Source organism: Dromiciops gliroides, chromosome 1, assembly GCF_019393635.1.
Source record: "Dromiciops gliroides isolate mDroGli1 chromosome 1, mDroGli1.pri, whole genome shotgun sequence".
Classification (NCBI taxonomy): Eukaryota; Metazoa; Chordata; class Mammalia; order Microbiotheria; family Microbiotheriidae; genus Dromiciops; species Dromiciops gliroides.
The window spans coordinates 219671044-219688941 of NC_057861.1; the positions used below are offsets into that span (position 1 = coordinate 219671044).

At 37.9% G+C, this 17898-nt stretch overlaps 1 protein-coding gene and 1 pseudogene across 1 annotated transcript; one reads left to right on the forward strand and one right to left on the reverse strand.

The window, feature by feature from the left end:
* Positions 1–2895: 2895 nt before the first annotated feature.
* LOC122736375 (nucleolar and spindle-associated protein 1-like) lies at positions 2896–4505 on the forward strand. Its single transcript, XM_043978561.1, has one exon. The coding sequence runs from the start codon at positions 2908–2910 to the stop codon at positions 4321–4323; it is 1416 nt and encodes a 471-aa protein (XP_043834496.1). The 5' UTR covers positions 2896–2907; the 3' UTR covers positions 4324–4505.
* A 3500-nt stretch (positions 4506–8005) lies between these two features.
* Positions 8006–15357, reverse strand: LOC122747479 (annotated as a pseudogene).
* Between the last annotated feature and the right edge of the window lie 2541 nt (positions 15358–17898).

Below are 17898 nucleotides of genomic sequence, written 5' to 3' on the forward strand. Positions count from 1 at the left end.
ACAAAGACCTATAGAAAATATCAAAAGAAGCTATCTGTTACACACCAAGACTCTCTGTATACAGGGAACCCTCTAGTAAACCTTTCTTACTTTCATTCTCTGACCAAGTATGTTGCTAAAAGAGGTTACTTTGCTTCCAAATGAACACTAGCCAAAGAGGCCAGATTTTCTTTAAGAAATTAACTTTCTATTTTAGTGGTATTTCAGCCTTGTTAACAATTAGAAGGGGAGTGAACAGTTTCTAACATTGTAGATCTTTGCAAACTGGAACAAAATTCCAGTTAACAGTAAGATTATTTTCTTTTTTTTAAATTATGAACTTAAAGGGGGCAGCTAGGTGGCTCAGTGGATAAAGCACCAGCTCTGGATTCAGGAGTACCTGAGTTCAAATCTGGCCTCAGACACTTGACACTTACTAGTTGTGTGACCCTGGGCAAGTCACTTAACCCCCACTGCCTTGCAAAAAAAAATAATTTAAAAAATTATGAACTTAAACATCAATAAACATGAACATTTCAGTATATAAGGAAAAACAGAAGAGGATGTCATATGAAACTGAATTTTTGCTACACGGCTTTTTAAAGTGCATATTAAATTTAACATGAAGTAACAAAACTGCCTTGTCTCCTTCTGAACTTAAAAAATGTTTCATTGTTAGTCACTATGCATTTATTAAGCACTTATTATATGCCGGGTATTGTCCTCAACTCTGGGGATACAAAGAAAGGCAAAAATAGTCCCTGCCCTCTTAGGAGGAGCTTACACTATGACAGAGGGTGAACAATATGTAAATAACTATACACGAAAGTATATACAGTATGGATATATAGATGGATATGTATAAAAGTATATATAATTACGTATATAACTATACATAAAAGTATATATATGGAAGGTAATCTTAGAAATGGAGGCATTGTTAGCTAGGGGGACTAAGAAGGACCTGAAAAAGGGAGGTTTTGAACTGAGTCTTAAAAGAAGCCAGGAAGAAACTAAAAGGTGAAGTTGAGGGAATAGAAAGAACTCCAAAAGCATGGCGATGAGAGATGGAGGGTTGTATTCGAGAAACTACAAGTCAGTCAATGTAGCTCAATCATACAAGTGCATGGAGGGGAGTAAGATAATTGGAAAGGGAGAAAGGACTTTAAATGTCAAACCGAGAAGTTTCTCTTTGATCCTAGAAATGATAGACATTGGAGCTCATTGAACAAGGTAAGGGTCAGGGTGGCAGGGAGAAGGGGTGTCGTGGTCAGAAGTATGATTTAAAAAAAAAAAAACCTTTTCTGTAATAAACATTTTTATTTATAGTTTGGGGTTCCAATTTTTATCCCTCCTTCCCTCCCTCCCCTTCCCCCTTCCTGAGGCAGTAAGCAATTAGATATAGGTTATACATATATGATTATGTAAACCATTACCATATTAGTCATTTTGTATAAGAAAACTTGAATAAAAGAAAAAATGAAAGAAAGTGAAAAAGAGCATGCTTCAGTCTGTTGTTCAATCAATATCAGTTCTTTCTTTGGAGGTGGATAGTATGTTTCATCAATAGTCCTTTGGAACTGTCTTGGATCATTGTATTTTTATTTATTTGTTTTTTTTGGATCATTGTATTTTTGAGAATAATTAAGTCATTCACAATTCTTAATCAAACAATATTGCTGTCTCTGTGCACCATGTTCTCTTAATTCTGCTCTTTTCACTATACATCAGTTCATACAAGTACAAGTGTGATTTAGAAAAATCACTTTGGGGCAGCTAGGTGGTGCAGTGGATAGAGCACCAGCCTTGGAGTCAGGAGGACCTGAGTTCAAATCCAGACTTAGATACTTGACACTTACTAGCTGTGTGATCCTAGGCAAGTCACTTAACCCCAATTGCCTCACCAAAACTAACTAAATAAAAATTTAAAAAAATTTTTTTAAAGAAAAAAGAAAAGAAAAATCACCTCGACATCTGGGTGGAATATGACTAGATCAGGGAGGGACTTGAGAGATTCTCTTTTCCTCTTCTTTTTTCTTTACATCATTATCACCACCAATTACCCCTCCTCCATATACACCCTCCTTATAACCAATAAATATAGTCAAGTAAAAGGAATCCACACATTGTTATGTCTCTTCATGTATCTCTTGTCCATCACCTCTGCCAAACAGGTTTTAGCATCAGTTTTCTGAAGTTGTGAATGTTTGATGCACTGATCAGAACTCTGAAGTTTATCAGAGTTGTTTTCCTTTATATTGTTGTGGAAATCATGTAACTTATTCTCCTGGCTCTGCTCAGTTCATTCTACATCCATTCATACAATCTTCCCAGGTTTCTCTAAATTTGTCAAAGATTCTTTTTCAAAACATATGTTGTCCTGAGAAGTTATTAAGGCAGAGACTCACTCCTGTATTATTCTGATTCTTTCAAAGGCTAAGTGTATGGACCACCCTCTGGCTATATTATAGATTCTGGTGAGGGCTATTTCTGCTTTCAGGGGTTTCTATTTTAATCATACTTGAGGATCAAAGAGGGAAGTAGTGTATTTAAAGAGAACCAGATGAAGAGACCATGAACTGTACATATTAGTACAGATGTGATCTGACCAGGGCAGAGTCAAGGTTTCCATTATACTATGCTGCTTTTTGCCATGTGGAAAAGGAATGAGACATTATAATCCCAAACAACGATTCTCTCCCTCCTTAAATTACATTTTTTATCTGTACATATGCCATACGTCCTATTAGAAAATAAGTTCCTTGTGGGCAGGAACTATTTGGTTCACAATCTAGTTTCAGACTGGATTATACATTCCTTTTCTTTAAGAACCAAGGATTAAGTGGTGGTGTTGGACTCAGGAAGACCTGAGTTCAAAACCAGCCTGAGAGACTGTGGGCATCCCTGTAGCTGGAAAGACGCATCTCGATGGATGAGAGCAACATGGTCTTCCCTTTGGCCGCGCAGCTGGACTCCTTCAAGTACTGCGGGCTGCAGAGCTTAGTCAAGAGCGTGGGCCTCCGGGCTAACCTCCGGGGAGACAAACTTTTAAAATCATTGAAAGAACACTTTCAACAGGAGCTCAAGAAAGAAAATGAGAGTCAGAAGGGTAAACGTAATATTTCTGCTTCCGTTCATGAGGAGATGGAAATGCTTGATGGCAATGAAGAAAAATCTGACCAGAAAACCATGGTTGCATCTGTCACTTCACCCCTGGGAAGAGCCAAAGTAGGCCGAAGAAACAGTGGCTCCAAGCAGGATCATTCAGAGATGATAGAAAGTGACCATCCTGGGTCCCCCAGACAGAAAAAATATCAAAAGGAGGATCTTTTAGCTGTCACAGAGGCCAGAAAGCCATCCAAAGACAACCAAAAGAACAAGCAAACAATTTGCTCTGAAGAAAATGAAATGGAAGGTGATACTCTTTTAACTATCCCTTCAGGAGGAAAGAGCCCTAATGGTACGGATGGTTTATCCAAACCAAAGAAGAGGAAAACAATATTTACAGCTCCAAATTTTAAGAAGATTCATGAAGCTCATTTTAAGGAAATGGAATCTATTGACAAGTATATTGACCAAAAAAAGAAGCGTATGGAAGTCCTTAACAACTCAGCGAAGGAACTAAAGATATTAGCTAAAAAAGCTAAACTAACTGGAACTCCCCACAGTAATTCCAAGAAAAGATCAGCTAGCATGAGGGTGATAAGCCCAGTTCTTCAGAGAGGCAGGCCCTCTTCTACGCACACTCCTGTGAGCCCCCGACGTTCACTTCGTGCATCTCTTGGGACTGCGAATCAAAGTATCTTGTGTCAGAAACTGTTCAAGCCATCTACCCTCTCAACTAACAAAATGAATGTCAAGTTCTCAGAGGCTACTAAAGATAATGAGCATAAACGCTCACTGACCAAGACTCCAGCCAGAAAGTCTCCATATCTGAGCATGCTTGACACCCAGCCTAAATGCCAGGCTATCCTTGTGAAGAATAAGGAAAAGGAAGCCAGTCAAGCCAAGGCTGAACAGACTGCAGCTGTTACCCCATTCAAGTTTACAGCTGAGGCAGCACAGACTCCAGTCAGTAATAAGAAACCAATATTTGATCTCAAAGCAAGTCTTTCCCGTCCACTTCGATATGAACCACACAAAGGGAGGCTAAAACCATGGAGGGAATCTAAAGAAAATATGGCTCTGAATGAAACAAATAGAATTGATTTGCACAAAAAAACTTACAAACAGCCACATCTCCAGACCAGAGAAGAGCAACGGAGGAAACATGAGCAGAAAAGAAAAGAGAAGAAAGACTGTGTCCTTGGAACTCGAAGAGGACTAGTCATGCTTGGGGACTAATGATGTGCCAAGCACTTTGTAGATATTCTTAATTGTTAATCTTTTATGCTTCTGTAAATATTTCTATATTTGTTGGTCGTTGTAAATTTCATCCTGCCTGTCCTAACTCTGTTCTTACCCCCTGCTTGTATAATTGATGGATCTTTGGAGCTATCATATTAACCTGCTACTAACCGCCATGATTGAAATAGTCATGATATCAGCTTACAAATGTTTCATTTATAAACTTTGACAAATTATCTAAAATGGTCTTTCCCTAACTGTTTAATAAAGGACAGCCTCTCAATCCTCAAACTAGATTATTAATGTCATGTATTCTCTTCTAGTCCTATGGCTTCAAATAACTTGCAAGCATAACCTTTTTCACATTTTAAATGAAGTGAATAGAAGGTAGAATAGAAGACTCCTCTAAACCCCTAGAGAACTTACCAATGAAAAATACTGAACCCTAACTGAGTAAGCATCAATATAAAAAAGTCAAGCTTCAATGTTTTCTTAGGCTTTTCCTTAGATAACTGTTCTCTATAAATACATATTCATTGCTAATTTGTTATTGGATGCCATAGTTCACATTTATGCCCTGAATGCTTTCAAGACTAAAGCAAAAGGATCATGCTTAGAAGAGTCTTTAGGGTCTTTGGGGGGCGGCTAGGTGGTACAGTGGATGGAGCACCGGCCCTGGATTTAGGAGGACCTGAGTTCAAATATGGCCTCAGACACTTGACACTTACTAGCTGTGTGACCCCAGGCAAGTCTCTTAACCCTCATTGCCCCTCCAAAGAGAAAAAGAAGAGTCTTTAATGCTTATATTATTTCTTTAAGTTAGTCTTCAAGATTATTGTGCTCTGTCATCTATTTTCTTATTCAAAGGATATAAAAAACTGCGGATGTTTAGAATTATAGCCATCTCTATTGACTTTCAGAATTTTACATTTGGCACAGTCTCTGTCAGATTAAAATACTGTACATACCTAAGTTAACTTGCTACAAGTTTTCTACTGCTTTGTAAGATTTTTATAAGTAAAATTAAAACTGAAAATTAAAAAAAAAAACAGCCTGAGACACTTATTAGGTATGTGACTCTGGACAAATCATTTAACACTTCAGACTCAATTTACCCATCTGTAAAATTGGGATAAGAATAGAACCTAACCGCAAGGGGTTTTGTAGGATCAAATGCACCTTGCAAACCTTAAGTGCAACGCAAATGCTACCATTATAATTAAACTGTACTACTCTGTTCTTCTCAGCATGCCATCTCCAGTCTTTGTGCATTTACACAGTTTGACCCTTGTGCCTGAAATATGCTCCTTTCCACCTCCACTTTTTTTTTGGGGGGGGGTGAGGCAATTGGGGTTAAGTGACTTGCCCAGGGTCACATAGCTAGTAAGTGTCAAGTGTCTGAGGTCGGATTTGAACTCTGGTCCTCCTGACTCCAGGGCTGGTGCTTTATCCACTGAGCCACCTAGCTGCCCCGCCCCCACCTCCACTTCTTAAGAATCCCCATCTTCCTTCAGGGCTCAATAGCTCAATTACCACCTTCTAAGGTTCCTGTTATTTCTTGGTCTGCAACTGGTTCCTCTTTTATTGGTGAAAATTAGGTACAGAAGAGCAACTGTTCTCATTACTTTTTCTATCTTTTTAAAAAATGAAAGTATCAGTATCAAAAACGTATCAGCTGGGGCAGCTAGATGGCGCAGTGGATAGAGCACCGGCCCTGGAGTCAGGAGTACCTGAGTTCAAATCCGGCCTCAGACACTTAACACTTACTAGCTGTGTGACCCTGGGCAAGTCACTTAACCCCAATTGCCTCACTAAAAACAAACAAACAAACAAACAAAAAAACGTATCAGCTACCTTCTGGTTTGATCAGAGACACACATAAATAGATGTCCAGAAAATTGAAGTCCCTATTACAAATATATCCTTTTCCATTCCCTAATGGGTAAATGGCCAAAGGATAAGAATAGCTAGTTCTGGGGAAAGGGAATACAAATTATCAATAACCATCTGAAAACTGTTCAAATTCTCTAATGAGCAGAGAAATGAAAATTAAAACAACCTCTAGGTACTACAGGAGATGATTACACTGGCAAAAACAACAAAATTCAGTGTCGATTATGGAGAAAAAGGCATACTATTACTCTGTTGGCAGAGCTATGAACTGATACTATCTTTTTTTAGATAACAATATGGTATCATAAATAAAAGAAATCTTCCTAAAAGAATTAATAAACTCATGAAGGAAAATGCTCTCCACATCCAGAAAAAAGAACTGTGGAATCAGGATGCAGATTGAACCATACTGTTTCTACTTTTTTTGTTTTTTTAGGTTTTTCCCTTTTGTTCTGATTCTTCTTTCACAACACGACTAATGCAGAAATGTGTTTGATGTGATTGAATATATATATATATATATATATATATATATATATATATATATATATATATATATATATACACCCCATATCAGATTGCTTTCTGTCTTTTCTGTCTTGGGAGCGGGGAGGGAAGGGAGGAAGGGTGAACGATTTGGAACTAGCAATCTTATAAAAACAAATGTTGAAGACTATATTTACATGTAACTGGAAAATAATGAAATACTTTTGTGACAAAAAATAAAATAAAGAAGTTTTTAAACAAATAATATTCCAATAGAAAAAAAATAATTCCTAAGACAATTCAAATGGAAGCAAATCAGTTTTCTGGCATGACCCTGGTATACTGTTCAGGTTCACAGGCATACAACAATGAGGTGAGCACAATAGCTCTGTAGACCTTCAGTCTGGTAGACAGTCTAATAATTCTCTCCCACACTTTCCTTCAGAGCCTCCCAAACACTGCACTAGCTCTGGCAATGTGTGAGTCAACCTCATCATCTATGTGTACATCCCTGGAAAGAATACTGCAAAGGTAAGTGAACTTATCCACAGCACTCAACATTTCTCCATTTGATGTAACACATGGTTCCATGTATGGATGGTGTGGTGCTGGACAGTGGAAAATTTGTGTTTTCTTGGTGTTGTTAGGCCAAAATTAGCACAAGCAGCAAAGAATCAATCCATACTTTGTTGCATATCAGCTTTAGAAGCTGCATTGAGTGCACAATCATCAGCAGTCATGCACCAACTCTCCCCCAACTTTAGTCTTGACTTTTCAAGTTAAATAATTTGCCATCAGTGCAGTAGCTGACCTTGATGTTGTTTCCATCCTTGTTGAAGGCATCCAACAACACAGATAAAAATACCATGATAAAAAGCATGGGAACAAGCACACATCCCTGCTTCACTTCATTGGTGACTGGGAAAGTGAAAGTGCATTGGCCATTATCCAGAACCCAGTCAAGACGTTGTCTAAGATATTCATAACTCACTTTTTTTGGGGGGGCAGGGCAATGAGGGTTAAGTGACTTACCCAGGGTCACACAGCTAGTAAGTGTCAAGTGTCTGAGCCCAGATTTGAACTCAGGTCCTCCTGACTCCAGGGCTAGTGCTTCATCCACTGTGCCACATAGCTGCCCCTCATAATTCACTTCTTAAACCAGTGTGTAATGCCTTAAGTATATTAGGCACTATTATAAATATTTGTTGAATTAATTATGTTCGGGTTATAACCTAAAATTTCTGTTTCTCTCCCCTCTGACCTGATTTTGATGGGAGTATGTGGGTAATAACAACCTTCTTTACTTAGGACAATGAATGAATATCTCTAATCTCCTAGAGACCTCTGGGAAATCAGGTATAAGGAAAGTTTCTATGGTCTTTGTCATCTTTTTTTCTTCCTTTTTTTCTGATTTAATAACCAGCACAAACCTTCAAACACACAAAGAAGAATCTTAAAGTATTTTACATCAAACCATGAATTTATTATTTATAGTAAGTACAAAAATATATAAAAAGTATAAAACTATTTTAAAATGTATATTGCCTTTAACACAATTACCTCGTTGTTTGTATGTGTGTTCCCCTACTGAGCTTCTATAGTCTTCTTCTATACATTTTTTTCACCGCTGTTTTGTTGGGGTTTGGGTTTTTTTTTTGGTGAGGCAATTGGGGTTAAGTGACTTGCCCAAGGTCACACAGCTAGTAAGTGTCAAGCATCTGAGGTCAGATTTGAACTCAGGTCCTTCTGACTCCAGGGCCAGTGCTCTATCCACTGCGCCACCTAGCTGCCCCTTATACATTTTTTCTATACATTTTTTCTGGATTTTGTCATTTGGATAAAGAGCCTGTCTTGAAACCAAGACTTTACTCAAGCCTCATTTCTATCTGTATGACCCACACTAGACATGCAGCCCTTGGGAAAGGCACCTAACCTTTTAGTGCTCTAGACAAAGTTCTTAGAATATACACTGAATGCAAATCGCCAACCTGCATTGGTCAAAGTTATTTCTTTGCCCAGGAGCACCCAATGCCAATGAAATGAAAGGTCTTGTCCTTATCCTATTATTATTTATGAGAGTCAGTGTGGCATGGTGTTTTGCAAGCTGTCCTGGGGATCAGTAGACCCTGGGTTCAAGCTCCACCTGGATGCATATTGGCTTCATAATGCTGGGCAAGCACATCTGCTTTCTTCACTTTACATCCCTTATGATGCCTTCCCATCTTTCTTTGAATTCTCCATTGCTGTCACTGTAGTTTTCACTTCAGCATGGTTCATGGCAAAGAATGCTGAATTTGGAGTCAGAGGACATGGGTTTGAATCCCTGCTCTGCCACTTACTACTTGCATGACTGTGGTCTCTAAGGTCCCTTTTTTGTTGTTGAGTTGTTTCAACCATGATCACATTTGGGGGTTTTCTGGGCAAAGCTATTGGAGTGATTTGCAAATTTCCTTCTCTAGCTCATTTTACAGATGAGGAAACTGAGGCAAACAGGGTTAAGTGACTTGCCCAGGGTCACATAACTAGTAAGTGTCTGAGGCCAGATTCGAACACAGGAAGATGAGTCTTCCTGACTCCAGGTCCAGCATTCTATCCACTTAGCCACCTGGCTGACCTAGGGCGCTTTAGAACTCTGATTTAATGATCCTAAGTCTGTCATGACTTACAGAAGAGGAAGTGGCTAGTCTTTCCTGAGCCAACATCAGGAAAAACTGCTGGGGCCTTTGCCTCTGGATGGCATGGGGAACTGAATAGAGGAGTCCTTTTGTATCTGATCATATATGTGAGGCAATGAGGGGCTCAGGAAGCCCTTGATTATCAGGTCAGGGGAATATTCAGTGGAATCTTTTGGGTAAGAAAAATGATAAAACTAATATTTTAGGAAAATTCATCTGGAGGTAGAAATCAATCATGGATGTCCAATGACTCTAAAGACCAACTTTTTTTTTTTTTTGGTGAGGCAATTGGGGTTAAGTGACTTGCCCAAGGTCACACAGTTAGTAAGTGTTAAGCGTCTGAGGCTGGATTTGAACTCAGGTCCTCCTGACTCCAGGGCTGGTGCTCTATCCACTGCGCCACCAATTGCCCCTAAAGACCAACTTTCAATTATTAGATCCCAAGATCAAAAATCCTTTTAAGGTCTAACACTAAAAAATTAGACATAGAGAACGTTTAATTTCCTTTAGCTAAAACTGGTGTCTGATTTTTTTCTTTGGAAAGGCCCTGACAGGCCCTGACAAGGACTTTTTGGTTGGAAAAATGCTGACCACAGCAATGATGTAGACTATTAAGAGGACAGAATGCAGGGAAATGATATGACTCCAAAGGGGATGTGGAAAACCATAGTGGGGGATGTGGATGGTAGGAATTGAGGGAAGAAACCACATTGTTGGCTTTTATTTGTGAACCACTGCTTCCCCCCACTCCAAAGTTCAATGAAAAATAACTCCTCAGATTGTTGATTCTAAAATTTTAACCACTGCTTATATAGTGGTTAAACATGCAACAAATACGCAAAACAACCCAAGTAAACATGCCTAACCAATGCAAAAAATTATTTGCACTTATCTTTACTTTTAAAGTTTAAAAAAGTTTGCATCAAGCAAAATGAATATAATATATTGTTCACCTACAGATATACCATATCAACAGGGCCAAAGATAAATTGTTCTTCTAGTCATGGCAATGGGTTTGGGTTTTTGCTGAGTCTCTGGACTGATCCTCCTTGTGAGCAGTATCATGCATCTGAGATAGCATGAATGACTGGAATTATGGGTACAATCTATGACCTCTGAACTAAATTTCTCTATGAGAAACTAACTGGCCTATTCTATGATCAAACCTCATCTAAGTTTCCTAACCAGTGTCAGGACTTAGCTGCAGCTCTGGCATTCCCTGTAGAGATGGCTTCTGGAGCAGTTACTGACCTTTTTGTTCAGTGATAGTCTCACCATTCTACCATCTCTCTCTCAGTCTTTCCCATTACTGTTCCATTTTCCTAGTTCTCCATTCGGAACCCAATTCAAGGTTCTTCTCTTGCATAAATGGTCTCTATCCCCTAATCAGCACCTGTCTCTATTATTTCTGGATTCTAAGTACATGAGATCTTTTTTCTCCCCATTATTACAGTCAAACACATTCTCTTCATGTCTTCCATTGGTACCTCTCTAGGTGTACCATGCAACTTAAAATCTAAGAAGTGTTCTATGGCAGGTAAAAAATTGAGAAAGTCTGCTCTTACCAGGCCAACATTGGAAACATTCCTTATGTAGGCTCAAATGTTGGGAACATGTAATGAAATTTTTATTTTCTAGGTAGATATGCAAAAGAGCTTTGGACAAGACAATTTTCTTGAATGGACAAATCACTATTGGTCAAATCAGGAGGACTTATAGTAGAGATAGAATTTTAAAAAGAAACACAACATCAGGTTCATCTGTTCACATATTTATGTACTACTGGCCACTGTGATATGTATGAGGCATGCAAACAATGAAGAAGACATTATCCTTGTCAGCAGTTTTGTCTAGTAGGGGAGATAAGAAAGGAACAAAAAGAACTCATTTACAACCTGGAATTTCTAGCAGCATAAAGAGAGTTATTAAGTGCTATGAGATAACTGAGAAGAATGAAATTACTTCTAGTGTGGAGGGATCAGAGGAGGGTTTATACACGCAAACTGTACCTAAAAGGATTCATAGGCTATCAGATAGAGATGAGGAATGAATAGTGCATTTTAATTTCAGGGAATGTTTTAAGCCAAGAGGCACAAGGAAGATTTGGAGAATAGGTCAGTTCTGTTTGTATGGAGCACAGAGCATATAAAGGAGGTAGTATAAGATAAAGCTAGATAGACTGGAGTCAGACAACAATGGAAAGCCTTGAATATCAGGATAAATAATCATAAAGTGCATTACAAATATTTTGAGAAGGGCAACTAGGTAGCACAGTGGATAAAGCACCGACTCTACATTCAGGAGGACCTGAGTTCAAATGTGGCCTCAGACATTTGACATTTACTAGCTGTGTGACCCTGGGCAAGTCACTTAACCCCCACTGCCCCACAACAACAACAATTTTGAGAAACAGCTATTAATTATTCAAGATATTATCCATTATAAAATATCTGAAATTGTTTATTTTAAAATACAAATATATGCTTTATGCATTCCATGTACTCTACATTTTGGTTATTTTCCTCTTTTTTTATTCCCATCCTGTCAAGGAGGATAGATTTCCAGCAACATCTTGTTCCTTTGGCTTCGATGTCCTCTATTTTCCCCTCAATTGCTTTGATTGTTATTGGTTTGATTGCCAGCCCATTGTCTGGACTATGTATTGTCCTCTAGCAATGCCAGTTCCCTTTGACTCATTCAGCATCATTTCCTTATTTTGAACAGGAATAGTATACAAGAGCAATCTATATCTATAATAAAAGTCTTGTGTTTATCCTGGTAATGATGAGAGTATAAGCAGCAACTGGACAGTGCTGAAGAACTGAAACCACCTTATAGATTTTGATCACTTCTTAGGAGGAAGATTTGGGAGGAGAAAATAATTTGAAAAAAGTAGCCTAATAATTGTTATATAAAACAGAAATTCTTAGCATAATACTACTCTGCTTATCTAGAGGTTAATTTTCTAGTAGCCTCAAATTTCCAGAATAGCCCCAAACTCTAGTAAGTTTAAAGACCCCTTAGTGCCTGCAATAGCTGTAACCACATTTTCTGTACCAAAGCTTTACACTTTATCCCTTAGGCTCTCAATTAGAGCTTATTGATTCATTTAGCTCTTAATTTTTTTTCTAATATAAACAATAAATTTCTACAGAAAAAGAAACAGACATAAAATTCTATTTACTGAATGTGGGCTAAATTTCTTTCTTTTTTTTTTTGTATTTTTTTTTTGGCAGGGCAATGGGGGTTAAGTGACTTGCCCAGGGTCACACAGCTAATAAGTGTCAAGTGTCTGAGACCGGATTTGAACTCAGGTACTCCTGAATCCAGGGCCAGTGCTTTATCCACTGTGCCACCTAGCTGCCCCAGCTAAATTTCTAAAGTTAGATTTCATTCAAAGGAAAAAATATGGATATACACTGACTGCACATAAATGATACTCAGATTTTATACGTTAGATTTTGGGTTGGGGCAGGGGTGGAGGCAGAGCGGGGAATATACGTTCAGACCAATACAAATTCTATGATCTTCGTTGATGTACATGCAAAACTGATACACAATTATCTTTATATAGTTGATAAAATTCTTAATGGGTTTAGCTAATCCAAATACTCACTACAATGGGTATAAATTGACCCAGTGACACAACTGCTAGGTTCATACCACTATAGAGATAAAAAAAGAGTAAAAGACCCATATGTAGAAAAATATTTATAGTAGTTCTTTTTGTAATAGCAAAGAATTGTAAATTAAGGGAGTGCTCAAAAATTGGGAAACTGCTAAACAAGCTATGGTCTATGAATGCTTTATGTTTGTTGTTCTTTACATCTATATTGTTATTGACAATTGCTTATTGCTTTCCTGGATCTGCTGACTTCATTTTGTATGACTTCATGAAAGTCTTTCTATGCTTCTCTGTATTCATCATTTCTTTCTGCAGTAACATTCCTTTACATTCATGCATCATGATTTGTTTAGCCATTACCCAGTCAATGAGCATCTTGTTTCCAGTTCTTTGCTAACACAAAAATGCTACTATAAAAACTTGCCTGTATATGAAGACTTTCTTTTGTCATTGACCTTTTCAGGGGATATGCCTACCAGTGGGACCTTTGAGCTGAAACCAGATTATGACAATAACGTTTGTGATATTCTGAACAATTCTTGAAGTCTTATTTTAAAATCCCAGGAATGTACAACCAGCATCTCTTACTATTACTCTGATAATACACAATTTGTCTAGTAAATAGCCAGAGTTTGTTTCTGTGTTTCTAACCAGGAAAGATCATTAAAAGGCAAAGTCTATATGTGTTTTACATTTGTAAAAATGGTCACCATGAGCAATGCTATCAATGTTAGGTTAATAAATCTTTCTCTGGTCAAGCAAAAAAAAAAAAAAAAGGGAAATAGCTCTCCACACACTATACTCAACAAGAATTAATTTCCCTAGAAAGTCCAATGAAAATGGCTTCAATTATATGAAGTGAAGGAAGAGGACTAGTCACATTCTGCCTGAAAGACATAGCTGAGCTTGATCCAGATTGATCTGCATGTGCTATATTTCTGACCACTCAACATGCATCTCTTAGCTGTCGATTTTCTTCTGATAATTTCATCATTTCACCCTGATGTCTTTTAGAACCTATCAGGCAATATCAAGGAGTGAAACACTATGTAGTTTGCGCATGGGTCCCACATGTTTAGATGCATTCAGTAAACAGCTTTTCTAGGCTCCATGTGGATCAATTAATTTTCACTGGGCATTCCAAAAACACCTTAATCTGGCATCCATTAGTTCATTGGGTTTTACTTTTTTCCACCTGAACTCCATAACTGATGTGTTTCATGGAATAAACAGTCCTCACTATGAACTTGTGTTTACTCTTCTCATTTGGATCACAGTCAAAAGCCATTAGAGAATTTGTTAGTCAATGCTGGATCAATAATTCCATTGTTGGGGCAGCTAGGTGGTGCAGTGGATAGAGCACCGGCCCTGGAGTCAGGAGTACCTGAGTTTAAATCCGGCCTCAGACACTTAACACTTACTAGCTATGTGACCCTGGGTAAGTCACTTAACCCCAATTGCCTCACTAAAAAAAATAAAAATAAAATAATTCCATTGTTAATCTACAGCCTTTAATTTGAAAAATACTTTTCTGCCTGATAGAATTCAAAGCTTAAAAAAAAAGAATTCAAAGTGTAATATTCATAGTGACTACATCTGCAAAGGGGCTTTCAAATCTGAGGCCTACGGGTAAGTCCATGACTAGGACCTGTACATGCTTTCCCATGGTCCCCAAAGCAGCTGCCATCAGTAAGACAGTGCAGGAGGAAGGGCCACGTCATTATTTTTTAAAACTACATTTGTTTGATGACTTCCTTTGCTTTGCTTCTCCATAATGCCTTATTTGTAATGTGCGGTAGCCTTTTGGAGTCTATTATAAAACCTTCCCTTATAGAGGGCTCAAAAGTTTTCAGGTAACTCCATCAGTAGCTCTGCTTGGTTCTGACTCCACAGAACATGATGCCTCCCCCAAGATAAGCTGATCACCTAAAATCTCAACACCATGCAGACTGACTCAGCTTTTGACACTTAGCACCTTTTTTTTTTTTTTTTAGTGAGGCAATTGGGGTTAAGTGACTTGCCCAGGGTCACACAGCTAGTGTCTGAGGTCGGATTTGAACTCAGGTACTCCTGACTCCAGGACTGGTGCTCTATCCACTGCGCCACCTAGCCGCCCCACTCAGCACCTTTTCAATCCCTCAGTTGCCTTTCCCTCTGACTGGAAGGACAGAGGGTAGTATATTAAACTCTTCCCAATGTGTTTCTTTATAGATGGCTTAGAACTTTCCAAGTAATTCTTCATTTTCCAGGTGCTGCTTGGTTTTGACTCTAGGGAACATCATACCACTTGGTGGCACATTACCCCCTGGCCCCCAACTTTTCAGCTTCTATTTGTAAAGTATCTTCCACCATAAGACTAAAAGCTCCTTGAGGTCAGGGACTTTTTCTTATTTGTATCCCCAATACTTAGTACAGTGCCTAGCACATATTATGCATTTAATAAATGTTTACTGAATTGAGATATTATGAACCATTTGCCCTTCAAATAATTTCCAATTCTTCAAAGGTTGTACTGTTTTATTACTCTCAGCCATATAAAACCACCAGAAAAAAAAAAAGGCGAACGTTTATTTCAAAGAGAAACTTGGGAGTCATTCAAATATATTTGCAATTTCACAAAAGCAATCCATTCCATTTCCCTCCTTCTGTTCAGTTCTAGGTCCAACTTATTGTTTGTTTGCAGTATCTATCTGTGACATAGATAGAAGCAGATGAATTCTGACAGGTGTTCATCTAAATGCTTATTGTAATATGGACAATAGGTGTTCATCCATTTAGTATCACTACCCAATGTACCATCATAGACTGAGGATTTTAAAGCGTTACCATACTTGGCTGAGCTATTCAAGCTGCAATACATCCAAAAGCCAGTCAGGACTAATCATTCAGGCTTGACCATGCTTTTCAGCCTTTTATACAAAATCTAAGCCTACGCCCAGTGACTAACAGAAACATATGACTAGGGCCAGAGGGTGGATGCTCAAATATTTTCCTTAACACGACTTTCTGCTTAGTTCTCTATTTCTATTTCTGATACTACCCAAATAACTGTAGAATGCTAACAAATTCATTTGGAGGAAATAAAAGGTCAAAAATTGCCAGGAATATAATTTTTTAAAAGTAGGAAATGGGGCAGCTAGGTGGCTCAGTGGATAGAGCACCGGCCCTGGACTCAGGAGTACCTGAGTTCAAATCTGGCCTCAGACACTTAACACTTACTAGCTGTGTGACCCTGGGCAAGTCACTTAACCCCAATTGCCTCACTAAAAAAAAAGTAAAATAAAATAATAGGCACATAATTAAAAAGTAGGAAAGAGGCTCTGTCATATTTGAAACTATTCTACACAGCAATAATTATCAAAATTATCTGTTGCTAGATCAAGAAAAAACTAGCTCAATGGAACAGACTAAATAAGACCTAGAAACATGGGCACAAATTCCTATTGCAAAAATTAACTATTTTATAGAATCAGAAGTACAGAACCAGAAGGAGACTAGAGATCTAATCTCTCCCCTGCCCCTTTTGAGATGTGAAAAGTAGTTTTTTCTATAATTTAAAACTGAAATATTGCCAGGTAAACTGAAATAAGCCTGACCCTGAGGCAAAATAAAAAGCCTATCTTACTTCATTACATTTGATTTGTCTTGCTCTCAAGGGATAAGTATAATTATATTTCTTCCTTTCATAAGGTCTTTTTCCCATAAATTTAAATGGTAGTATTCTTAAAAACAAATTTAGGATCAAACAGAACAAAGAACATCTGAAGGAAATTACCTGTAATTTTCAAAAGATTAGCAATCTGAGACAATTTTTAAGAGCTACTGTTGTGTACAGTGCAAGGTGGTATCTAAAATAATGTTGATTTTTATAAGGAAAAAATTATACCAGATAAATATGGCCCAACAGTTCCATCTATTGGAAGCTGTAATATGACTTTAGATGTATTTCAATTATGCCTGAATATAATTTTTATAGCTGCAAAGTTTTAGTTGCCAATGAAAATAACACTTAAAATTTTTTTTTGATGGGATATGTTTGGACAACCAAATAAAATTTCTTCCATTAAGGTATATTCCCCAAGAAATTAATTCTGGAAAACATGTATATTTGAAACTGAAAACATACTATTTTATATGGTCTGTGTCAATGAGATTACCAATCAATTGGAGTATCTGAGTGGCTAAATTAATATTTGCAAAGATAAATAGAAAAGCATCATTGTAACAAAATATGGTCATCAGAGATTTGGAGCTGGAAGGAATCTTAAGAAATCATCTAGTCCAATCCTCTCACTTGATAGATAAGGAAACAGGCCCGGAGGGGCCCAGTGATTTGCTTAGGGTCCTGCAAAGGGGCAGCTAGGTGGTGCAGGGGATAATGCACTGGCCCTGGATTCAAGGACCTGAGTTCAAATCCAGCCTCAGACACTTGACACTTACTAGCTGTGTGACCTTGGGCAAGTCACTTAACCCTCATTGTCCCGCCAAAAAAAAAAAAAGAAAGAAAAAGAAAAAATTGGTCTGCATTTCATTAAGTCCCAATGGTAACTTCATGTAGGGTAGGGAAGTCTTCTCTGAAGGCCATGTGGGGCCAAGAGTAATTGCTTATTCTTGCCCAAGCCTGTTTATCAAATTCCTCTTCCCTGACATAGCCTTGACTGATCTTATGAATATGTACTGAGCTGGAAGGAAGGGCAGATTGTAAGATGAGCAAGGCCAGGTGTTGCAAAACATGGAAGGCAGAGGTATGTAAAGTTAAACTTCAGCAAATCTTACATGCCCAGAATTTAGACAGAAGAAGGGAGTCTGTTGGTGATCTTAGGTAAATCTTCAGTGCATGTAAAAGAGAATCTAATGTAAGATATTTAACATAAATTTTTTTTTTAAAGTTAC

Excerpts from the sequence above, each read along its gene's own strand:
- LOC122736375 (XM_043978561.1), top strand. The coding sequence starts at position 2,908 with ATGGATGAGAGCAACATGGTCTTCCCTTTGGCCGCGCAGCTGGACTCC.